The sequence below is a fragment of the Ictalurus furcatus genome, chromosome 22 (assembly GCF_023375685.1).
Source record: "Ictalurus furcatus strain D&B chromosome 22, Billie_1.0, whole genome shotgun sequence".
Taxonomy (NCBI): Eukaryota; Metazoa; Chordata; class Actinopteri; order Siluriformes; family Ictaluridae; genus Ictalurus; species Ictalurus furcatus.
In genome coordinates, this window is record NC_071276.1 from 4,789,268 (window position 1) to 4,814,339 (window position 25,072).

Consider the following 25,072-nt stretch of genomic DNA (forward strand, 5'->3'; position numbering starts at 1 on the left):
CTTTAGTGGTCATGTTATTGACTGCATTAAGCACAGCCGACTTTTTTATTTTCTTTTTTTAATAAATACTTTTTAAAAAATATGTGTGTGTGTGTGTGTGTACTATAAATATCTAGGTCATGCCAAGCATTTAATATAAAAAAAAAAACATATTTATTAAATAATTTAATCTATTATTCATAAAAGGCGTGTATTTGAGCATTTCGTATCCAATAGAACAGCAGAATTGTTTTTATCCAATCAGAAAACCCTACGATCGGGTCAACGTGTTGCTGTTTAGGCGCGCGCAAAACCTGGAATCAGCCAATCATCGAGCACGTTCCACGTTCCAAAGCATCATTCAGAACCGCGTTGGAGTTCAAAGCTACGTCACATTCCCGGAAGTGGACCAGCAGTGTTACAGACGTAGCTGAGGATTAAACGAGTAGAAACTCACAGACTTTATTCACATTTTGCAGAAAAGCGTTGTTGTTTCCTTGATGGAAAGGTAAGCAGGTGACGCCACGCGGAAATGAACTCTTATTTCCTGATTACAATATCGATCTGTTAGGAATTAACGGATAAGTAAGGTCAGGCCGTGTGTACTGTTGTTGTATTCAGTAGTATTTGTGAGTAGTCTGCTTCCACAGGTGGGGATGAGATTAGTGTGTACTGTTAGTGCGGGTTTGAACTATAACTGGGTTACATATAAATTGTCAAATAGCTTATTACTTAATTTAAGGTGTGATGGCAAATTATATAGCGGTTATAATTATACATCTCCTCCTGCTGCTGTTAGACTGTAGCTGAATGTGTTGCATCAGACATATGTCTCTTCAGCTGATTCACATAAATACACTGTCTGTAACCACTATAACCCCGACAGTGGTTTCATACTCTGGTTTCTGGTTGTGTTTCTTTTTTCTTTTCACTCAGGAGAATTATGTACACCACAGGACTTTAGAGAAACACTACTGACACGTTTATATAACGATTACATCATATCTTCATAGTTAAGAGTCTGAACAGATGAGACATCTGTACATGTTCCTGTCTTGTTCAGTCATCCTGAAACATTGTTTCCTTTACTGATACTGGTGTGTGAAAGTCTGAAAACGCTTCCCTTTCCTGAACAGCTGGCTTCGGCGAAATCGTTTACGTTACGGCCACAAGTTTGCGAACACTTGACCTTCACATCCATATCGTGGTTCTTCCCCAAACTGTTGCCACCGACGTGGAAGCACACAATTGTTTGGGTTAGGTCTTTGTACTCTGTAGCAGTACAGTTTCCCTTCACTGGAAGTAAGAGACCCAAATCTGTTCCAGCATGCTCCATGAAGACCTGGTTTGTCCAAGATTGGAGTGGAAGAAATCGAGGTGTTCTGCATAGAACCCTGACTTCAACTCCACTGAACAACTTTGGGAGAACTGGAGCCTCCTCACCAGAGATCAGGGTCTGACCTCACTACTGTCAGTCTTGTGGCTGAATGAACACAAATCCCCACAGCCACGCTCCAAAATATAGTGGAAAGCCTTCCCAGAAGAATGGAGGTTATTATAACAGTAAAGGCGGACAAAATCTGGAATAGGATCTTCTAAAAGCACAAATTTGTTTGAATGTCAGGTGTCCAGAAACTTTTGGCCATAGTGTATGTTGATCGGTTTTACTACAGTATGTTTTAACGAATCTTTGCTTCAATCTGCTCAAATACTTTGCTGGATCTGTATTTGGTCCACAGTCACCCAGTTGATGACGCCATATGACTTAGTGATATTGGTTACGCTGGTATTTGATTTGCATGGAATTTTCTTCCAAATCTAACAATCTCTGTTTCAGGGTAACGATCATTTATGGTATGTTTTCGTTTCTGATACAATTCTAACATCGGATCCCAATCCATAACCGTCAAATCAGGAACAATCAGACTCAGGCGATTTGAGTCAGGTGTTCAGAAACACTAACCCCAGATCCTGCTTTCCTTCACAGAATGCTGAACATGAGGCTCGGTAAAGCAGGACATCTAGACTGATGGCAGCGATAACGGTGTTGCGTCACGTCAGCGCTAGTCCTCTGCTATGGGGCTGGGGGCCTGTTCTCTTCATCCTGTTGAGCTCGGTGTTGGTCCTGCTGCTGCCTCTGGTGGGTGTGGAGGAGAATTGTTGTGCCAAACTGAAAGGCATCTCCCTCTTGCGCTGCCATCTTTGGGGCAACACCCATCGTGCTGTGGGGCACTCGACCAGCCTCACCGTACCCTACACTGCGCTTCAGCTACTACCTCAAAAGCCCAAGCCCAGCAAAGGTAGGGTGGAGAAAGTCCTGTGTGAAATGAATCCTGTGTATGCGAGATGAAAAAAGGCAAAAATTTCGGTATTCCAATACTCGATGCAATGTTTCCGGTTAATTAATTTGATCAATCAAATAGACAGTTATATACAAGAGCACATTCTTTACATTTTAAAGGAGGCACATGTTTGAACTGTAGGTTTTTGCATTTGTCAGTTGTGGTATTTTTAATTTTGCAAAATTATTCAACAGTAATCTTTATATCTTATTTTAATGGTGGTGAAGGAATAACCTGCTCAAGTCACTTCAGTTGTTGTCAGTGTGACAAAATGACACTACTGCCATTTTACATCAGCAGTTCTTGGACTCGGACCAGCCGTGGTGGAAAACGCACAAGCGCTTGGTTTTGTATCATATTTAAATTAATCTCACGGATTTCTGTTCACAGAATCACAGTCGGAGGCAAAGGCAGCTCTTCAGCAGGCCCTGGAGATGAAGAAACAGGGGAAAAAGGAGAAGGCGCACAAACTTCTCATCCACGCGCTGAACATGAACCCAGACTTTGTGGACGCCCTCACTGAGCTAGGCACCATCCTAGAGGAGGAGAAGGACGTGGTCCAGGCCGACCACCTGTACAGCAAAGCGCTCGCCATTTCACCCTGCCACCAGAGAGCGCTGGTGAGCCGTGATCGCACACTACCCCTAGTGGAGGAAATTGACCAGCGTCACTTTGGCATCATAGACGCCAAAGTGCAACGTCTTATGGCCATCCCAAAAGGCAATTCTGCTCTTCGTCGGATCCTGGAGGAGACTTATTACCACCACATTTACCATACGGTGGCCATCGAGGGCAACACGCTGACCCTGTCTGAGATCCGGCACATCATTGAAACACGCTACGCCGTGCCGGGGAAGAGCCTGCACGAGCAGAACGAAGCTATTGGTGTTGACGCTGCCATGAAGTACATCAACACCACGCTACTGTCGCGCCCTGGAGCCGTCACAGTCAACGATATCCTGGAGATCCATCGGCGAGTGCTGGGATACACTGATCCTGTGGAAGGGGGGCGATTCAGAGCTAGCCAAGTGTTTGTAGGCCACCACATTCCACCGCATCCGAACGATGTGGAGCGGCACATGCAGGAGCTAGTACAATGGCTTAATTCAGATGAAGCTCTGCACCTTCATCCTGTGGAATTTGCTGCTCTGGCGCACTACAAACTCGTCTACGTACACCCATTCGTAGATGGGAACGGAAGGACGTCAAGGCTTCTGATGAACCTAGTGTTGATGCAGGCAAATTACCCACCAATCACCATCCGGAAAGAGCAGAGGGCGGAGTATTACGCCGCCTTGGACACCGCTAACGAGGGTGATGTTCGGCCGTTCATTCGTTTTATTGCCAAGTGTACAGAGATCACACTGGACACGCTGCTCATAGCTACCACTGAACATGCAGTGGGTTTGCCTGATGCAAGCAATCAGGCTTGTTCTAACTGTAAACAGACTATAACGGTGCATAACTGAAGTGATATTAGTGAGTCAGAGAATAGTCCTGTTATAACGACCGTTTTGGTCACTTTTGGACTCTTGTTCTGCTCGATAGTCACCATTATTGCAGTGCTTTAATGAAACTGGCTCATTAAAGATGGAGCTCCAAAAAGGCAAGTCAAGATGTGTTAGCAAAGGTGCAGTCCATGCCGCCATTTAAAACACCATTCTGAGCCTGTATCATGCTGCCACTTAACAAGTTCTTCATCATTTGGTGCTCGAGACAGTCAAATAGTGCATCATTTTTGACAATACTCTGAATTTCCATATAGGTTAGTTATTTCTTTCTAATGTAGATAAATGGTTTATAAATACCTTTTGTATTTTGAGACTTTCCTCGTTCTCGGGAGGAAATCAAATCAAGTACTTTACCTTCAGCCTGCCTGTATCAAAAAAAAAAAATATATATATATATATATATAAAATTAAATACCATTGGTCAGAATGTAGAACTCATTGCTTGTGTTACATCCAAGCTATTCCATTGCATTTTATCAGCTAATTTTTTTTAAGCCATTTTTATCATCATAGTGGTCCATTAGATTGGGAATGCATAAAAATGGGTTAAAATCAGTTTTTTCTACAAGTGTTTATTGATAATTGAGATGGGTTTTTGGTTATAATGACTAGCAAACATTTATGCCAACACATACTAAACATTTTAATAGTTAGCAATTCAGCAGTGTTTACCTGAATTTTCCCTTTAAGTGTTTTTATTTTTAAATTCAAAGTTCAAAAAATTCAAAATTTTGGGTATTCTGATGGAGTTTGGCAAAATTCCACACTGAGATCATTTTATGTTACCAGGAGTCTTTTTGTACCCAAGTGCTAACTAGCATTCCACACACTTTTTGCCGTTTACATATAAACGGTGCCGGAACTAAAAATGTCAATTTTTATAAAGAAAACGATCAGAATTCTGCACCACAAAAACTAGTTATGCTAATGTTGCTAATACAGAATTAAAGCGAGTCAGCTACATTTTCCCCTATTGTATGTGCCATTTCAATATTCTTTAAGACCTGACCGAGTGGACAGCGTTTTGTGTTTATTTGCTTGTTGTTGTTTTTTTTTCTCTGTAAGGTTACGTTTAGCTCTACGGACAATATTAACCACAGTACCACTTTGTGCCTCATGTTGGAGGTTTGCACAAAGAAGCACTTTATATTTCAGGAATGACATTATTTATTTTAGCTGTGTGTGTGAGAAAGAATTATTAAATTATTGAGATCAGCACTTTCATTGTCCTCATTGTCGTATACATACACAAATATAGCTTTTCATTGACCAAAGCACTGTGGAATGTTTGGCTGTTTGGTCAAACTTCTATAGAAACAACATATACAGGGACACGTGACCGGTGCTGCACATAAAAGGATTAAAATAAAATCAATCAATCAATAAATAAAAGCTTGCAATTAAGAAATTCTTATTATTTGGAGACATTTTTGGAAGGTGTCTCCAGTGTCAGCACTTTAACACTGAAACGCAAAGCTGTAACTAAGTTAAAGTAAGTTTTCCGACACAGAAAAGCGAGATAAAAAGAGGCTGATGAGGCAAAGACTGTTTATAGCTGCTATTATAGAAAGGATGACAGGAACTAATTTGTTACTCAGACATTCCACTACAGTAAGTGGATAAAAATACAAGCTGTTCATTAACAAATAATAATAAATAAAAAAAAGGCTGGTGTTTGCAAATTGCTTCGGTATACGACAAATAAGTTTCTGTGGTACGAATATTATCATCGATTATCTTCCAAGAACAGCGGTCCCCAGTTCCCTACACATTACAGAAAAATAACCCAGCACTGTCTTAATGACCACATATGTTTTAATTGTTCTTAATAAACAATGAAGGAAAAGAATTATGGAGAAAAAGATGATACAGTGATACAATTTTAAATGATGCGGAAAACGTATCAGGTAAATGGCCAAAAAAAAGAAAAGGGGGGGGGGGGCAACGGAGAAGGGGTGTTAACAAGAACAATACTTTTCAAAGAAATTAGGATACAGACAAGTTGAACAAGACGTTGCAACAGCACGGTTCTTTTCTCGTTACTACTGTATTTAGGCCACTGTGGTGATCAGAAGCAAATATTTAGAGCTACTATTCCTTCGGATCAAAATATACAAACGCTGTACAAAAAAAACTTACGGCCTTCCAGCGAGGGTGGCGAACGCTCGATAAACACTCCATAAAAAGGGACTGGTGCGGGGGGGGGGGGGGATTCTTAAAAAATAATATACATCACACACCGTAAATGTTCAGTTAAAGGTTCGACCCTTCCATCGTCACCTTGACAAAATGCCTTCAGCCAAACGGCCTGGTGTATGTACAGTATGGCAGAGGGAACGGGGATCGTTTAGGCAAACTAACATGGAAGGTTCTAGCAATGAAACAGCTGCATAGATTCTTAATCACTTAAACGTTTAGTTCCACAGAGACGGGGAACGGTCTAAGGCAACGTCACAGAGACCAGACGGAAGAAATCAAGACCTAACCCAATCGGATCAAACCCCAGAACTCGATTACTGCGAGAACCGCGTTTCAAACGATAGAACTCCACACTGACCTTGACTTGAATCAGGTTCTAGATTTGTGCTTTCTGACAACGGAACAGAAACGTCCAGCCTCGCTTGAACACCTAGTCGTATTTCTCAATACTGTGCCAACAAGATAAGGCAGAACCTCCTGTGTCAGCCATCTGGAACTAGAAATCCTAAAAACAGGGCTTGACTGTGAGACAACAAACTCAGAAGTTTTTTCAGAACGAAAAACACCAGGAGCTCGAAAGAACACAACGCTACCGATTAAGAATTCCAGAGAAAAACAAAAGTTACATAGCGGATATTAAAAAAAAAAGGTTCCTACTAAATACTGAATTATTTTTTATCTAGTTATCTGAAAACACGTTAATTACAAAACTTGTCTACGAATCGTGTTCTGGATTCTTCATTCTCAACACAACGAGCAATCCCAGGGTTCTAGCACTGCAAATAAATTATGCTTAACAAATCACAGGGGTTTTTTTTGTTTTTTCCTTTTCTGACCAAAAGCAGGGGGGGGGGCAGGGGGGGGGGGCGGGGGGAGACAGCAAATTGATGGCAAATACATACAGTTTCTAATTTATAACACACTATACTTCTGTAGTAAATATTAAGGTCTCACATAAGCCTCATTTTAAAACAACAAAAAAGGTCACACAGATTATTTGACATGTACAAAAAGAATTAACCCTATTTTAGTTTCAAGGACATACTCTTAAAACCTTTTTTTTTATTGAACTTCATGTATGGGTTCATGTATTTACAGGGGAAAAAAGGACATAAAGCGCTGCTTTTCTTCTTCTCTATCGCATTAAGGACACAGAATGGCTTCTGACACAAGGCAAGTTAAACAGGTTGTGTTCTGGGTTGTTTTTTTCTTCACTTTTTCAGGAGCATCTTTGCGAAATCCTCGTTGGAAAGGGGCTTCGTTCCGGGGTTTTCCGCTTGCGCTCCGTCACTCATGCCGTCCTGCCGTCTGGATGCGGTGCCGTTCTCCGTTTTCGCCTGTGGTGTGTTTTGACGGTGCAGAGAGCGAGGAAGCAAAGACACCTGCGTGCGTCCTTTTCCACGACTGAAATCATAACATTAAAAAAATAAATAAAAATATTGCACCCTAGGATTAAAAATCGCAGTCATTATAAGATTAGTGACCTTATATTATGTGTCACTAAAATAAAGCCTGTGACACCACAGCGCTGTTCAATTCTGGATTCTGATTGGTCAGAAGGTGTCGATTAACACTTGGACACTTGTTCTGGATGCTGTAGCATCCTGGTCTACAGTAGCAGTGTCACGATACAGGAATTCTGACTTATAGATGCTGATACCTAGACAGTACTTTGGCAAAAGTCATTCCGTTGTCTGAATGTGTTTAACATTTAAAAGGAGTCTCCAGTGTCGGAGCTTTGTAAAACTCGGACATAAACCTGTAACTTGTACTCACGTGCCCTGAATCTGCCGAGGCGCGGCGCCTCCCAGCACTGGCATGAATTCATTTTTCCTGGCTGGCGGATTACTGATGGCCACAGAGAGCACGTGATTCTCCAGCTTCGTCCTGTCCATCTTTAAAACAGCCTGAGACGCCTGCGCCTCGTTCTCAAACTCCACGTAGGCCAGGCCCTGCGGAACACGCGCGCAAACCTCGTGACGATGCCTATTATCATTGTTATTATTATTAACATTCGCATCAACTTTAGTAGTTGTATTCTTCAAAATATCACAGAAGCACCTCATCAATTATGGAAACAGAGCAATAAAACTCTTTTCCATGTTTGGTGCAAGTAAGGAGGAGGGAAATGGAAATTTTTTCCATAAATTCGATTTTAAAGGTCATAACAACCCAAGTATAGTCGGGGTTAACGCGACTATGTTTTAAAAGAAATCGCACACAAACCTTGGGTTTACCGGAGCGGTTGGTGACGAGGCGGACAGCTTTGACCGCACCGTGCTCCTTGCACAACTCCTCCAGCTTCTCCGTAGTGCAGTTGAAAGGCAGCCCCGAGATGAAGATTTTGTGCTTCTCCATTGATGTGTTGTATCTGAAGACCTGGCAAAAACACAGACATGATAAATAATTTGACTGGCAGTTCGAGTTGACTCTATACTGAAATTCTGCTCAAAAATATTGCGTATATATATTTGAGTGCTGCGCATGCCTTAAAGTCGGGGTTTTTGCTCTTGTCTATGCAGGGAGACACAAACATGGGCCGCCCATCCACTTCCTGCCTGTCCAACTTGAGCGCCTCCCGAGCGCCCAGCTCGTCCTCAAACTGCACGTAGCAGTATCCTCTGAAGGCGCCCTTTGCAGCGAACACGGGTCGCACCTGTACGACGGTGCCGCAGCTCTCGAACGCGGCCTTCAGTTTGCCCTCGGGGTCTTCCATGTTGAAGGCTAAATTGCTGATGAAGACACTGCACGAGTCGTTGCGCTCGTCGGGCGTCCTGGCCGCTGTTTTTTTTACTTCTCTCGCCACCTGCTGGTTTTTCGCAGCGGCTGGAGTCTCCTGTTTGTGTTGCGGAGGAGCACGGCGCCCGAACAGCCCGTCTTCCGTCTCCATCTGCTCCTCCGAGGCATCCTCCTCACCCCTGTGCCTCTTGCGCTCTGGAAAAATCACGTACTAGTATAAGAATTAACGAATTAAATTAAGAGTTTGCTTTATTCCAGACTGCATTCTTCGTAACCGTCCTTACCAGTCTCCTCTCCCCACTCATCTTCACCCACGTCGTCCGCCTTCCTCTTGTCTCCTGTCCTGTTAGTCTTCTGGCTTTTTTTCTGCGCTTTCTTTTCGGCCTTGGCTTTGCGACGCTGTTCAGCCCGGTCGTCTTCGTGCTGGACCAGCAGCGCCTCTTTCTCTGCCGCCTGTACAGAAACGCAGATCGGGCGCAGCGTGAAAAAAAAAGCACATGGCTTTCATCGGATGCGTTTGACAGGACAAATACGGTTTCAGAGATTAATGGCCCACATATTAAAGCAATTAGACATTCCAACTTAGGAAAACGGGAATAATTCACAGATAAAGAAAGTGTCATCCATCCCTATCACAGCCTCGCAGGTTCGGCATCACGGTCAGTGAAAGATGATCTTATTTGCTTCTTCCTTTCGACTGTAAGTGGCAGATCAGTAACATGGCTGTAGCTATGCACCTGCCTTAGTAAAAAGTAAACACGGACAGATCTAGCCTCATCTCAGCTCAGGGCAGGACACGCAACTTCTCAGAGTCTGTTAATGCATTACTCACCTTCTCTTATTTCAGTTAGTTTAAACTCAAAAAGGGACAACAGGACAGGTGAATAAGGAGTCTTACCTTCGCTCTCTGCTCATTCACTCGATTCAGTTTCGACTCGGTCTTCTGTACAGCAGCATCCCAGTCCTCCAGAGAACCTGCGGGTGGATATAATCATGCAGCGTCACAGAACGCCAGAAAGCGGCACAGGAAAAAAAAGAAAAAAAAAGGTGAGGGAGGAAAAGAAAAACGAAGTTGAGTATTTAACAATATGATACATAAAACAGCTAGAGATGTACAAGAAGGAACAAATGAGAAAAAGATAAATAAAAAAAAAGTGTATAAGATCAATAGAAATATTAAGAGGAGACACGAAACAAGGTCACAGACGAGTAAAGAAGAAGAGAATAGACAAGAAAATCATGAATGAGAAGAGACGAGACAAGAAGAGAAAGCAGAGACATGACGAGGAGAGGAATTTTTCTAAATGTATATTTCGTCCAGCACAATAAAATCCCCCGTCTGGCCAAAACAGCTTGAAGTTTGTTTTGAGCGCCGCAGCACTTACCCTCTACCCTCTCAAACGCGAGAAGAACTTCACACACGTGCTCTGGGTAATCTGACGTGCACTGCACAGCTCGGTGAAGAGCTTTCCTACAGTGTGCAGCGTCTCCATACGACCTGGGAACAGATACCATTTCAGTATTACCTGTACTCTGATTACCGCACACGCAAAATCCAGAAACTAAACGCGTCAATCACTTCTATAAGTTGTGTTGAAAGTAACGAAAGTTGCGGCAGAGTTGTGCACTTTGTTTTTTTTTGCTTTTTATTGTCTGCAGCTGACCAGATGAGGAACGACGTGCTTAGAGCCGATGCGTCGTTCCGGACTCGCCGATTTTGAGAAGAACATTGTTGGCTGTACGACACTGACCTCTCCAGATTGTAGTACTCCAGCCACATGTTGGCATACTTCGCGTTCCCTTTTGTCATGATGTGATCCCAGAGTTCCCGTGCTTTCTGCATGTTCTTACAGTGCAAAGCCTGTTGAAGAGAACAATCGGTGCGATTAGGGAAAAAACGGCCTGGTTCGACCAAAGTGGTCTCAGATGTGCTACAGCTGCAAGACTTGCAGGGACATTTTTTTTTTTACACGGATAATAAAACATAATAAAAAAAAACATTTTCTTGATGAAAATAAACATTTACATGCGCATCGTTATGTTTGTAAACTTACTCTCCCAGCATACTGCTCATTTTTTGTTCAACCAACATTTGTGAAATGAAAATAACATGTTAACTTCTTCTAACATGTTTAGTCTTAAGAGGATGTTATAATGGTGGATGTGGGATGTGTACTCACCTCTATCCTGGCCCAGATTTGCATTATTGTACAGGACAGATCACCACTCTCCGTAAACCCTGTAACCAGATGGCCACAGCAAAAATATATTATGAGCCGCACACGTGCCTATTTAAGTGATTAACAGACGGTGTGAATCTGCATTTTTTTAAAAACAATTTAATAAATAAAAACCTGTTTGGTTTGTCATAACGAAAACCGCACTGTTTATAATAAAGAAAGATTGTAAATTTGCTCTGGCACAATGGCAGTTTAACACACAGCACACCACTTACGTTCCTCCACGTCTTGCTTCAGGTAGTCGAGAGCGCGTGTGAAGGCCGCCCGCAGCTCCTCTAGCTCTCTGCTCCCCTCTGTAATCAATTACCAAATCAATAAATTACTGAAGTACAACCTTTTTTAATTTATTTTTTTTAAACCGTTTTAAGCTTTTATACAATGTGCACTTGCCCTAAATGTAGTCAATCAACCAAGGCAGGCTTGGTGTCTGATGTTTGCTCCTCTAGTTCTACACTTGAGCTATGAGACTTTAAATGGAAGTCGAGCTCACTCTAATGTTTGTCTGTAAATACAGTACAACCCCAAATCTGAAAAAATTGGGATGCTATGTAAAATGTAAATAAAAACAGAAAGCAATGATTTGCAAAATCTCATAATCCCACGTTATTCACGATAAAGCATAGAAACCATATCAAATGTTTAAGCTCAGTAAATGTACCATTTTAAGGAAAACAATATGATAATTTTGAATTCGATGATTGCAACGTGTCTCAAAAAAGTTGGACTGGGGCAACAAAGAAATTTTTTTGAGAAAAAATTCAAAATGACCTTTTTTTTCCTGAACACAGTACATTTACTCAGTTTAAACATTTGATATGTTTTCTATGTTTTATTATGAATAACATATGGGTTTATGAGATCTGTAAATCATTGCATCCGAATTTTTATTTACATTTTACACATTGTCCCAACTTTTTTGGAACCAGGGTTGTACTTGCCCTAATTTCATCCAACACTGTAAAATAGCAGACATGGTAGATATTTATAAAATTACATTTACAGTGGAAATACGTGTACATCTGAGTGACCTCCAGCTTTCTGCTACAATTCTGCTTTTAAAGAGTAATTACACTCCAAAGGTTTCTTAATAAATAACTTCAGAATATTACATCACATCCATCCAAACATTTATTTCCTTGGTCATTAGAGTTCAGATTGCTGCTGCTTTAGTGGGATAACGAATTATGAATTACTTATTGTAATAAATTTGCTATACGTATGATTTTATGAACACGTAGGAAGGGAGTAATGACTCTTTACGTTTTGGGAGGTTGGCACAAGGAGGCGTCATGATGGCAAAATGCACCACAGCTCAAAGCTCTTCGGAGACTGAACACGTCGTGGTCAGTCTATGTTACGGCTGAGAGAATTTCTTAAAAATGCACCGCAAAGTCGTTTTCTCACCTTTGCTAAAATCGACACGTCTCCTCAGGTAATCCAGGTACGACTGCCAGATCTCCACGTAATCCGTGGCCTGTATGAAGCCAGCATTCAGTGCCTTTTCGAACACGTCTACAGAAAAACAAATCTGAAGTAAGATGTGACGATCCGTGCTATTTCACGTTAAATCGGCATCGCTGGTAACATCGCCGCTAATTAATACACATTCGTATTTCAACATGTACAGACAGGTGACCAACTAAAAGAGGGGAAAAACCCCACAATTTATATTGGGCTCCACTTGTCTTCGCTGATCTCCCAGGATGACTCCGCCCCAATCCACAGGGCATGAGGTATGTGGGATATGCTCTGGCCTTCACACTCACTAGAGTCCAATAAGAATTTAATGCCTATAGGGAGACTTTGGAGTGACACTCTCCACCACCACCATCATCATCATCATAACACTATTATGCTAAAGGAATATTTTTGAGAAGAACAGGGTTCATCGCTCAAGCACTGCGGAATCTGGATGCTCTTCTGGTGGCTCATGGTGACCCAGCACCTTTACTTTTTCCCATTACTTTGTCATCTGTCTGTATATTATTGCTTTCTGTCGTTTGTGTCCAGTACCGGAGACTATGTGATGCTCTGCGCAGTGTCTCTCCAGTGCCAGCAGGTAGCTTTTCCACAGTCCCATGGTCCAGGGGCAGTTCCGGACTGCTCGTTCATGACAAGACAACACCAGATCTTTGATCTTCAACTGGCGATCCTGGAGGAATGATATTAAAATAACTCGTTACTAATTATACTAATTACGAGACCTTTTTTTTTCCTGGCAGGAGGCATTGACTTTCAAGGAAAAGCGCAGGTTACACAAGCTTTTTCATTGCCCTAGTGGTCTTCAAATGGTTATGGATTACAGATGTGTTTTTGTTTTTTAGTTTGTACCGTGTGCTTTGTCAATACAAGGCTGCTCCTGTGGCAGATCTGACGAACACGGCGTCCAAGACAGTCCGCACTGACCACATACACATCTCAAAAGCATTCGTATATTTCATTACCTACGAATATAAAGTTGTCACTTTATATTACTAGTCATTTTACAGCGTTTCAAACTGCTATGACCAGCAAGCAGTCTCTGTTAGTGCCAGATTGGATTCCAATCCAACACTTCTGTAATCCAACACTTCAGTTTGTCTACTACTAGAGGGAGCCAGCTTTCTGCTTCAAAAAAAACAACAAAGAAAAATCCTGGAACCCAGCCCTAAGTCTTGTGTAGACGCTGTTTGAATCCATTTCTGAAACGATCATTTTAGGAGTTTTGGAGACGGCGAATTGCAACATGCAACGTGCTGTTCTCCGAATTATACCACGCTACCGGTTGTTTTTCCAGCATCTTCCTCACGTTAACTGAATAAGCTTGACAGCGGTATTTATTCACAGCCCAGTGAAATGTGTATTCCCTGAGAAACACTACAGAAGTATGTGCGTCTGCACACTGCCAGACATTTGAACTTAACAGGGGAAACTAAATGCATTTCTTCATTATTATTATTTTTCAACATTTCTGCCTACATTCTGCACAGAAGATGAAGTTAAACACATTTTACACCACTTGGATGTAGCAAAGCAGCTATTATTTCCAGAAATTAGTCCGACCTATATTTTTTTTTGTTTTGTTTTTTAAATAAAGTTCTTCTTTATCAAGCATCGAGCAATAAATATATCAGATGAAACCATTAGGGGGAAAAACCAAGAGTGTGTTTAAAGATAAAAATAAAATAAAAATTATATGTATAAAAAAAAGCATTCAGTTATGCACAGCTGGTGTGATTTTAATCAGCTTTTAATGCACTACATGAGCCACTAGAGAACCTTTCTGGATAAATCTAAGCGCCACTGTGTCAGGCTTGGATTAGCGTCCTCAACGTAGCAGTCAAGAAGAAGAAAAAGAAGCTAAAATGCATGTAAATCGATGCTCTGGCTGCTCATCTGGAAGGTGTTTTCTCTCCCTTTTAACATGGAAGAAAGAGCTTTTCCCTCTATTTATCTAGAGAAGTGTTTCCTCTTGCTCCTGCTCTGCTCCGTTCCACCTGAAGCTCTCTGTTCCTCATCTCTCACTCTCCCTCCTCTCCCCATCTGTGCTAAACCCCCTAATGGGCCGTTGTGCGTTTGTGGCTATCGCATCTCATTAGCATGTCATTAAAACGCTCTTGAATAAATTGAGCGAGATGCAGCAGGTGGATGATTTAAAAAGGAAAGAAAAAACTAAAAAAAGAAGCAGCCTGACATACCGACTGAAAGAGCGTGTACCTCAACATCCAATTTGATTGAGAATTCCGTGATGAGCTTATAGAGCAACTCTTTATGGATCTTGGTGCACTTTATGTAAGAACTTAAAACTTTTCAACAGGCACTTACTGGAGGCATTCTTCTATTGTGGCTGAGTCTCGAAAGCTGTTTTATTGTGTTTTAAGATGTTCGCTGTAATGATGGAAAGCCATGTGGCCCTAAAGTAAGCCTCAAAATGGCTTCTTTTTTTTTTTTTTTTACATGGATCTCATAATAAATGCAAAAGCTAGCTAAATATCAGTGACCGTGAACGAATAAATAAAATAAAATATGAATAATTTGATTTTGAATTTTTTTTTATTACGGTATGTCACGTTGTATGTTGTATGCAAAATGGCAAGTGAAGTGTTACAGACCTTTGTTTTTTGTATATCAGTATATAATTACAGGATGATTACTATTCAAAAGCATTTGAATATAAATTCTTAAATCTTTAGTTAAACTTTCATAGAAATTTGTCAATCAAAAAGTTTTTTAATAAAGAAAACTTTATTTTTAAAATATATAAACTTTAAAAGTCAATTATTATATTGTCCCCCACCCCCCATGTGTAGCTAAGGTCTGACCGACTAGACACAATGTCACCGAGTAGCATCTTTATATGTCTTACCAGATAGATAGTGTATTTGGCCCAAAGATCAGGAACTAAGCAGTTCTCCCCCAGTGCTCTCTCGAATATGATCTGAACTCGAGCAGGGTCTCCATCCTTAATCTCGTACTCGATGTAACTCTGATATTCCGCCATCTTCGGCGGCTCCGACACCAGCTACAGCACAGGGAGAAGCACAGAGACACATGAACAAGGTGGATAGTTTTGCAATGTTTTTCATTTGTAGAAATACGATGCGTGTTATACCAGAGCCTCCTCGTAAGGCCTGCGGCTCTCCAGCTGCTGCAGCGCTCGCTTGTAGTGCTGCGTGACCGTCTCTGGCACACCCTCATCCGTCCAGTCAGAGTATTCGGTGTATGTGCTCTCCATATCTACATGTCATAGAAGGCTTATTAACATACACTCGAGACACCGAAACCACACGTTCTTTCACTCTTCAGTTTTTAGGATCAGGGACTCTCACGGGGCATGCAGTTTTTAAATCATACCTGTTAGTATGAAGCGTTCAGTTTGTAAGCATGTTTCCTCTCAAAAGACATTCAAACCTATTTGCATTATGCATTTAGAGCTCATATAAAACTAAAACTACTTTAACCTAGAGCAACGCTGCTTACTCAAAGACAGTCTCCTTTCTGTAGAACTAGATAGATTGGGCTTACTAGCAAGCACCATTTTGTCAATGTGGACCACTTTCTTCCATGATCAAACTCTCATATAATTAACAGTTTTTCTGTGTGTGGCGACATTGGACGTTCTTTACCAGTCTGAAACGACGTCTGCTTTGAGGCATGGTGCATTATTATCATGCTGGATGTTGCCATTATAAGGTGTGGCCATAAAGGGATGCACGTAGTCAAGAGCACTCAGATAAGGCTATTCCTTTCAAAATCCCTTTGCTCGACTGATATATTATACCCAGAACATTCCCCACAGTACCTGTTGACCTGCATGACTTGTTGACACATATCAGGCTGGGTCCATGGATCCATGCTACTGATGCCAAATTTTGACCCTACCATCTAGGCAGCGTGTCATTAAACCTGATCTAGTTTTGGTGCGCCTGTGCTCACTGTAGTCTCAGATTTATGTTCTTGGCTGACAGAAGTGGAAACCAATGTGGTTTTGTGCTGTCAAATCCCCTCTGCTTTAAGGTTCAACATGCTGCCTTTCTTCTCACCACAGTTGTAAAGACCAGTCTGGTCATTCTTCTCTGACCTCCCTCCTCAACAAGGTATTTCAGCCTGCAGACCCTCTGCTCACAGGGTGTTATTTTTGTTTTTCACACCATTCTGAGTAAACTCTAGAGACTGTTGCATGTGTGAAAAATCCCAGATGATCAGCAGTTTCTGAAAAACTCAAACCAGTCCATCTGGTACCAACAACCATGCCATGGTTACAGTCACAGAGATCACCCCCCCAATTCAAATGTTGGATGTGAACATAAACTGAATCTTTTGACATGTAGCTGCATCTTTTTATGCACTGTGCTGCTGCCACGTGATTGGCTGATTGGATAGCTGCATGATTAACCTATTAAAACGGTATAGCATAGATTAAGTATAACTGATTATACAACACACACTTTTTCTTTCTCCCTTTATGCACGCAATTCTTGTTCAAGCTCATATGAAACACCAGCACCAAAGCAGGTTACTGCAGCCATACAGGAATATAGATTTCCTAGAAAAGAGCATAAAAGCCAGGGAGACAGGGAAACATTAGCCAAGATGCTCAGGAACATAAAATGTGTTTTGGCTTTGTTCAGTGAGGAAAGGAGCAGTTTTGGCTCACACTTTTTTATCACCACCACACACACACACACACACACACACACACACACACACACACACACACACAGACCATCTGGCTAGGCGCAGGTGGAGTGGGTGGGCAGCTCTTGGCTTCTTACAGCACATGCGCATGTGTAGGTTTGCATGGAAAATCTGAAACCACACACTTATGATGCAGTGAGTTTTCAAACCGAAAATATATTAACATGGAACGGTGTTAAGTATGGAATTTATTTTTTTTTTTTACATTTTCATTCGATATTATTTTTTAACTCTGCGTGTACCATTTGTCGTCACGTCACGTTTATCCAGACTGTAGCTCAGTCTTAGAGCTTTAGATGGTCGAACTGGGAAGCTGGTGCATTATGTTCATTAGGGATGTAACTAAAGCTCTATTTGGGTCTCCAGCCTGCTTCATTGTTTCATTATTGTCTCAGACAGAAGCAGATGAACTGACATTAGACAGAGACATACCGGAAGACAGGGATAAGAGGTGTTTGTGCCCGTATGAAAGGATCAGAAAGGGAGGTAACCTCTTTACCCATTAGCGGTATGGCAAGCTGCCTTCTGAAGAGAGTGTGGATCCTTTCAAGCTGCGCGTTCACCTGCTCCTGTTGCTCAGGACTCGAGACGCTGCCGGGAGGAGGCTGTAACAGATAGCAGAGCGCGTTAACGTTTAATCCCTTGCAGCAGAGAGCAGGATCTTCGCATGAATCGGCTACATCCCACACGAAAACTTGCATCGAAGGAAAGATCTTTGTGCACTCGGAGAAAAGCAACAGATTTTGGATACCTGGAGGGTAGAGAGGATGGCGATCTCGAACTCCCGGAAGGCCTCCCAGAGCGCAGCTCCTTTGGTCATGTGCAAACCCACAGCGGTCAGAGCCCTCTCAAAGGTGGTGCGCACCCGGGCAATGCCTCCCGCAGCCCCCATGCCACCTATAGAGTACTGCGCATACTCCAACCAGATATCAGGACCTGTGGAAGAGACAACGAGTAAAAAAAAAAATACACCCACAAAGAGCAGTGATCCGCCTCCTCCTCCTGCAATGTCAGACAATTTCTTAAAGAACTGTCTTTAAAAAAAAAATTAATATTTTTTTTCTATTTTTATTTGCCTTGTCTGCTGTCTGGGAAACATCCTTGGGGCTTCACTGCACTTTCTACCACAGATAAGCCTTCCAGGTTTTGTTTTGGGGTTTTTTTTAAGAAACCAACCAATAACATCTGCTCTATCACAAGCAACAATGAGTCATGGATTTTTTTTTTTTTTAAAGCAATCTCTTTTGCAATCATGCACATGGCTTTTTCCTGATTAGAAACTCAAATATAGAGCAAAGTGTAACATCATAAATCCACACACAAGGAATTTTAATAGGTCAGTTATATACAACATGCCAGCTGTTCTCTTTAACTGCCAGATGCGGGGTAAAAACAAAGCCACAACAATGTAAAAAAAAATGAAAGAGATTTCTGAACTAGCTATGGGATGAGCGAGTGAGTCAGATCACTGTTCATTCAGACGTTTTACAGAAACGGTGCCACGCTTACAGATGTAGTCCGTCACGGCTTTCTCGAAGAGCTCGTAGATCTTCTCGCGCTCAGCTTCGTCGCCCTCCACCAGGCCGATTTCGTCCTTCAGCCAGTCCAGCCAGATCTCTGCGCGGCCAATCAGAACATAGCATCAGTGAAGGAACGCGACATGTAACACACACCGCATTTCCCAAAACGTACAGACACGTTATATTATATGCCACTGTGTGCTGATACAAAACAGAAAGACTGCGCAGATCATTCAGTCCTGTTATAATTTCATTCAGAGTTAGAAAAATGTCTGTGACAGGAATTTGTTGAGTTTTTTTTTATTCCAGTGACTCCTGCACTTCGTTACCTGCTCATAAGGAGCTGAAGTCGAACAGAAAGATCATGGCTAATTATTTCATGAGGTTCAGATGTGTGACTCGGAGTCCCACGAGCATGTTAAATGAACGCACCCAGATGAACGATAACTTCAGACTGCACCGAGCATTAACACAGCAGATGGACAGGAATAGATCCTGCCACCACCCACAGTGATACAAAAAGTACAGCAGACATTCACTTGTTTATTCGTGTTATATATAAACCTCATGTAAAATCAAGCCTGGACAATGGACTTCACAGCAGGAGATGCGTGAATAACACAAACGAACAGTTACATAACTAAATGCGTTTGTCGTTCGTTTTTAATTTTATTGCTTGTTGTAATTTGGATTAGAAAGAGGTAAGAACCCAAAAACCTCCCAAAGACAGAGTGTTGATGCACTATACACCTGTCGTATACAAAAGCCATTTTACAAACACGGGATGTACATATATATAGGAATCTAAGACTAACTCACACTATAGATAAAAAACACATTCATTTTTATTAATTAGTAAATGGAAAATAAATTGGGCTCACACCTTCAGTAAGAGGGAAGAGTTCGCTCATCTTCTGCCTGGCCTTGCGCAGTCTGTACAGCTTCCCTTCCTGCCTCAGCAGCTTGATCAGGTCCACATGGCAATTATAATCAAATGCGTTGATCGACAGCTGTAAGGTCACGACAAAGAGTGCAGACATTAGTGAAAAACTGTATGGCGGTAAAGCATGGTCTTCGTTACGCCATAGTTTTGAAGATGAAGAGAGTCAAATGTATCTGCAAACATGAAGAAACTCACTTTTAAACAGTTAATCATCATCATCAAACACACCGATTAACTAAAAAGGCCATGACATTTATAATGGAAAACACTTTCGCGTTTTAGAGAAATTACATAAATACTGCAGAAATATTGGGGGATGGCTCAGGATGCAACACTACCTGCTGTGCCACCAACCGCTTGTGTAACGGCCAATTATAACAACGGCAAAGTGGCATGATAACGAGCTTAAACCGGAATTCAATTATTCATTAATTACTTGTGCAGTAGTGCTGATGTCTGTGAACAGCAGGCTACCACAGTACATTAAGAAACACAGAGGAATAAAGAAGCAGACACTTTCGTAGTAATGGTTATACTGCGTTAATGCGCCAAACATAAAAAAATTCAACTCCACGTAAAAATATAGCATTTATTCAGCAGTCGGATTTACCCAAATCCAGTCCCACTAACTGCACTGTGTTATTCGTGTGGAAATGTTTTCCTACGCTAAGCCAAACCGAGCAGGTTTGCAAACATTTCAGAAAGGATGAAAGGGTTTTCTTCAGACCTGACGCGCATGTTGAGAAACTCCAACAAACCGTAAATGACCAAAACACGCAAACGATTCACATTTAGTCGCAGTCACAAAACTCTATAAAAGGCAAAGCTCACGGGGCTGAAAACAAAAATGACCGACTAAACTAAACGAACTAAATGGTGAAGCAGCAAGGCCACTGCAGCATTTATTTATTTATTTCATTTACCATTGAAAGGCAAAGTTATAACGTCAGAACGGGCGACCGGAGAACCGCGATCAGTGAAAAGATTACACCCAGCCTTCTGTGCGAGACCAATCACGCTCTCGCCACTCGACACCTCGGCTCAGCACGGCACGGCTCGCGGGTTTCATGTTTGTTTAGTGAAATCTGAAGCGTACAAAAGAGCATGACAGAATCACCATGTAAAAGAAAACAGTTTCTCAGTGTGCACGGATTAATAATAGACAAGCAACAGAGGCTTTATTACAGATAATACACCCTGGTATACCCTTGGACATCGTGTGTGTTGGAAAATTACACGCATGACTGCAATTAAGACAAGACACAAAGAAGAAGGTGGATTACTGTTGTCAAAAAAAACAGCAAAAACATTACATTATCAATATTGTGAATATTAGGTCTGAGGAAAAGAAATTCATTCCGTGCCAATAGCAACAAATTGTACAGGAGTCTCACTACTAAAGCTAGTTATAATAAAACTCTCCTTGCCTAATGGTACTCAATAAATAAATTTAAAATAATCTCTCTTCTAGTGTGCAGGTGTTGTTATGACAGTGTTTCAGCGCAGGATGGGAGGGGTGTAATACTCTCTTCCCTGTCAATCACAGTGACACCAGCCAATCGTGGGCATCTCTGAGCTCAGGTATGCGGAAGAGGGCGGATAGCGCTTTCCTCCACGTGCGTTACACCGCCCTGTGACGCAGCAGTTAGAAAAGCTTCAGTTTCAAGTTTCATGCGTCTTGGAGGAAGCACCCTCCCTGGTTGGTAGCTGTTGTATGATAGGGGAGAGCTGACTGGTGGGCGAGTGTCGGCCAAGACTAAATTTGTGGCGGAGCTTGACTTTGACGTAAAAATTGCAAAAATGTGTCAATTGTAATCATTTTATACCGTTCGTTAGTAAAAGCTCAGATTACATAACAGTTTGTTTTTATTTACTCAAGTTTGTATTTAATTTCATTTTTAATCTTGCTTTCGCTTCTTCCTGCAAAGATCACGTTGCATAAGGAGCCAGTTCAACACACACACAATCTGCCTAAACATGTCCGAATCTCTGTACATGTTACAGTTACATTTATATAGTGCTTTTCTGACACTCAAAGCACTTTACATAGTATGGGGGGAGGTCTCCTGAACCACCACCAGTGTGTAGCATCCACTTGGATGATGCCACGGCAGCCATAGTGCTCCAGAACGCCCACCACACACCGGATATTAGTGGAGAGGAGAGAGCGTTGTAGCCAATTCATGTCAATCAACTCCAACTAATTGTTGGACAGATATGTGCCGGTATGAAATGGACATAAGCCCAATCCATTCCGCTTTGAATCAGACAGGAGCTGTCAAAATGTCTGTGATGCTCTTTTGCTGCAGTCCAAATTAAATCTTTTAAATTTTCTCCCTTTTCACGCTGTTAAATGCTTGAACTTTACTCGTGGTTGAAAGACATGCAAAAGAGAAGCATGTTTCAGTTCAGGAAAACCTGTAGAACTAGTTATATGTAGTGTAAAATGTTTAAAATCCGACAGATGAAAGATTTTCTTGCCCGCCTTGCGCATTCTCTCATCCATCTGATGTTACGGACGTAGAGCCGTTCCAGTTCAACCGAAGCGTGGATGCTGCTGTCAGAACCACCAGGACAACTACAGCACCTACGCACACGACTCGATCCTCCAGTGTTCTGTGTGAACAGCTATACTGCAGGTCTGAGACGGCACCGAGAGATGAGGAAACGTTAGGTTTGTGGCTCAGTGTCGCACGCGTTAACGTTCAAAACCGCACATTCATGCATATTACATCACGGCCATGTTAAATTCTCAAATGTGATTGGTCAGAAGGTGCGGATTCGTATGACCTGACAGCTCACTTGTACCAATATGTTATCGTGTCTACAGTAACAGCTCATACGTAGGGCCTTGAATGGTGGATGCTCCACATAAAGATAATAATAAAGACTCCACAATGTTTTGTGTTAGGAAATGTTTATTTAACGTTTATGGAAAGAGTCCTCAGTGTCAGCACTTTGTAACAATCAATACGTTTTCCACCTCAAAAAGAGTCTAAGAGGACTTTGTGCTTTCCTCATGACAGATGGGGTGTTTTTACTTCACTTCAATAGAGAGAAAAAGAGCGGCCAATGAAGGAATAGCTGTTTATATCTTTCTGTACTTGTTTCATGGAACGAAACTAAATGTAGAAAAAGTGTGTCGTCGTCGTTTATTGAATAAAAAGTGCGAATTTCTTTGCTCTCTGAACGGAGAGGAATAAAAAACTATGGGGTGTTCTGTTATAGGGCAATGTTCACACCACCCTGTTGTTCTTTCTGCCTTACACTACACACGATGATTGCCATGCACAGATAAAGAGATGCAAATACAAACCCCTCTTCATGTTCACATGGCAACGTGCTGTGTTAAATTCTTATAAACAAAATGAGCAAACTGACTTTGCTGTCATAATCTTGCAAAGCCAGAATAATTTAGTCAGAGAGCAGCCAGTGTCGCCAATTTAAAGACTTTATTGCTACGTCCGGCAACTTTTAAGAGAAGCCTAGTGACTTTATCGAGAAGTCTAGTGACTTTCTGCACAGGCGCTAGTGACTGTATTGAACTCGATGCGGCTGTCCAGCTTATATCAGAGCTTATGATGTTTATGATGTTACACGAGTTGACTCACCATCAGTGTGTAATGCCTGACTGTGTTACGCTTGTGACCAATGACTGATCACCGCTGTTTGTCCAAACCTCACACAGCTTCATCTCTTCTTGGAGATACAGCAATAAAAGTGAGTAACCGCTTCCTTCAAGGTGCATTAGGCAAGATTAGGTCTCTAACGGTCAAGTAGGTGGGTTTGATCTTTAAAACAGCTGATTTTTTTTTATTATTATAAGATATATGGTACATAATAGAAGAAGAAAACACCACCACCACCACCAACGGATTAAACCTTGGCAAAAGTGTATAAAATGCTTGTTTGTGTTTGGATACTCCTCCTGTCAGTCATTTTATGAAACACTCTAAGGGCCACTGTAGATCATGGGGGTGGAGCTTCATAAATGTGGGTGGGGCTAATCAAATATAAGAAAAAACACTCTTCCAATTACAGACTTAATCTTAAAAAAATCTCCTTTAAATCTTTTTTCCCTTTAAATAAAAAGTATAATAGCTCATGAACGAATAAAAATTTAGTTTGACCAAAAGATTACGTCTTTCTGCAATAAATAAATTATAAGTCAAAATCTTCCGTCTTCACGTGCCTTCATTTGTGATTCGATATGCAAATATCCGCGAGGAATAAAACCGATATGCAAACTAGCCTGTGACGTCATCCGGCGCAACGCTGATCAACAGAGCCGACGTTCACCGTAAGAGTTTTCTGCGCCTGGAGCAAAGGATGTTGCGCAGTAACGCAGCGGGTCGCTAGATCACCGTCCGCACCTTCGGATCAAACACACGCTTTAAATGTCTGTATGTCCCCACAAACGGCTGCTCTGAGCTCGGGGTGACTGTGAGAAGGCGCTGTGCTTCACGCCCACAGCATGGCGCGCGCAGTTTGACTACATGCTCCTTAGCTACAAAGCCTGCACCGTGTCTAACTCGGACAGCCAGCGCCTTTATTTTGCGTATCAAGTGCAGAAAAGTACATATGTACAGGTGGACATTTTGTCGACATAAATATTTGCTCGTGTGTTGTAAACATTTCTTTAAAAAAAAAAAAAAGACCAGAAGTTGGACAGAGAGAGCTGCGCAGAAGGTGATGCTAACTAGTAGTTAGCTCCTCTAAACTTCAGTGCGCGTGCTCAATAACTGAAAATATCTCCATCATTAAAAACTTCCTTTACACCAAGAGAATGTGATACTTTTATTTACTATTTGGTTAACTGCGTACCACGGCTAACTAGCGTGCTAGCTCAGCCGGGCTTCACCATTCATTCTCCTCAGAGCTGAAGGCTAACAAGTTAGCCTAGCTTACCTGCTCCTCCAAGCGCTGGATTTCTGCTTCATTTTCTCGCTCGTCCTCCGATGTGTCGTCGTCCTCTTCGTCTTCGGAATTCTCAACGCCCATTGCTTCTTCCTCTCCCGACTCCATTTCTCGCTCCATCTCCTCGGCTTCCTCTTCTTCCTCCTCCTCCTCCTTGATATCAGCTAACAACGTCTCCGCTTCGTTCCCAGTCGCCGCCATGTTTGCGAGGATCTGCCTGGTAACAGGACGCGCGTGCCCGAGTTACAGCCTGATCCAATGAGCTCCGTATGAAAAACAGACCTACGTTTGTTTTTTCTTAGCCTATGTCATGAAATGTCTACTTTATGAACAGGAAAATACTGTAGGATAGTCATAAATCACTAACATTCTGCTAAAGAAAGTGTTAACACTGGTGTGATAATAACTGAACTCAGTGGAACGGTGGTTTAAACGGCGCTGGGAGTCAAACGCAAACAGAGTCAACTCTCCGATTCCAAGCTTTGGGAACCCAGGCTATAGAGTC

General features: G+C 41.9%; 2 protein-coding genes across 3 annotated transcripts; one reads left to right on the forward strand and one right to left on the reverse strand.

Moving 5' to 3' along the window:
- The first annotated feature begins 13 nt into the window (after positions 1 to 13).
- On the forward strand, positions 14 to 4,215 carry ficd (FIC domain protein adenylyltransferase). 2 transcript variants are annotated; one of them, XM_053610129.1, is made up of 3 exons: positions 14 to 495; positions 1,967 to 2,279; positions 2,712 to 4,215. In XM_053610129.1, exons 2-3 carry the CDS (start codon positions 2,009 to 2,011, stop codon positions 3,788 to 3,790), a joined length of 1,350 nt encoding a protein of 449 aa, XP_053466104.1. In that variant the 5' UTR covers positions 14 to 495; positions 1,967 to 2,008; the 3' UTR covers positions 3,791 to 4,215. The 2 variants fall into 2 exon arrangements, with proteins under 2 accessions (XP_053466104.1, XP_053466103.1); XM_053610128.1 differs by having other exon boundaries at positions 14 to 487.
- A 336-nt stretch (positions 4,216 to 4,551) lies between these two features.
- Positions 4,552 to 25,072, reverse strand: sart3 (spliceosome associated factor 3, U4/U6 recycling protein). Its single transcript, XM_053610127.1, has 19 exons — positions 24,559 to 25,072; positions 19,591 to 19,717; positions 18,697 to 18,804; positions 17,939 to 18,123; positions 17,687 to 17,792; positions 15,602 to 15,726; positions 15,356 to 15,511; positions 13,024 to 13,162; positions 12,415 to 12,522; positions 11,226 to 11,303; positions 10,951 to 11,009; positions 10,522 to 10,631; positions 10,156 to 10,268; positions 9,669 to 9,745; positions 9,055 to 9,223; positions 8,520 to 8,965; positions 8,258 to 8,410; positions 7,808 to 7,983; positions 4,552 to 7,435 (listed from the first exon to the last, which is right to left on the reverse strand). Exons 1-19 carry the CDS (start codon positions 24,766 to 24,768, stop codon positions 7,243 to 7,245), a joined length of 2,838 nt encoding a protein of 945 aa, XP_053466102.1. The 5' UTR covers positions 24,769 to 25,072; the 3' UTR covers positions 4,552 to 7,242.

What these genes read in the sequence shown, in the direction of transcription:
- ficd (XM_053610129.1), top strand. Translation starts at nt 2,009, where the DNA reads ATGGCAGCGATAACGGTGTTGCGTCACGTCAGCGCTAGTCCTCTGCTA. An exon ending in AAAGCCCAAGCCCAGCAAAG is followed by an intron (nt 2,280 to 2,711) that starts GTAGGGTGGAGA and finishes TTCTGTTCACAG; the next exon opens with AATCACAGTCGGAGGCAAAG.
- sart3 (XM_053610127.1), bottom strand. Translation starts at nt 24,768, where the DNA reads ATGGCGGCGACTGGGAACGAAGCGGAGACGTTGTTAGCTGATATCAAG. An exon ending in CGCGTTTGAGAGGGTAGAGG is followed by an intron (nt 9,746 to 10,155) that starts GTAAGTGCTGCG and finishes ATCCACCCGCAG; the next exon opens with GTTCTCTGGAGGACTGGGAT. An exon ending in GCAAAAACCCCGACTTTAAG is followed by an intron (nt 8,411 to 8,519) that starts GCATGCGCAGCA and finishes TGTTTTTGCCAG; the next exon opens with GTCTTCAGATACAACACATC.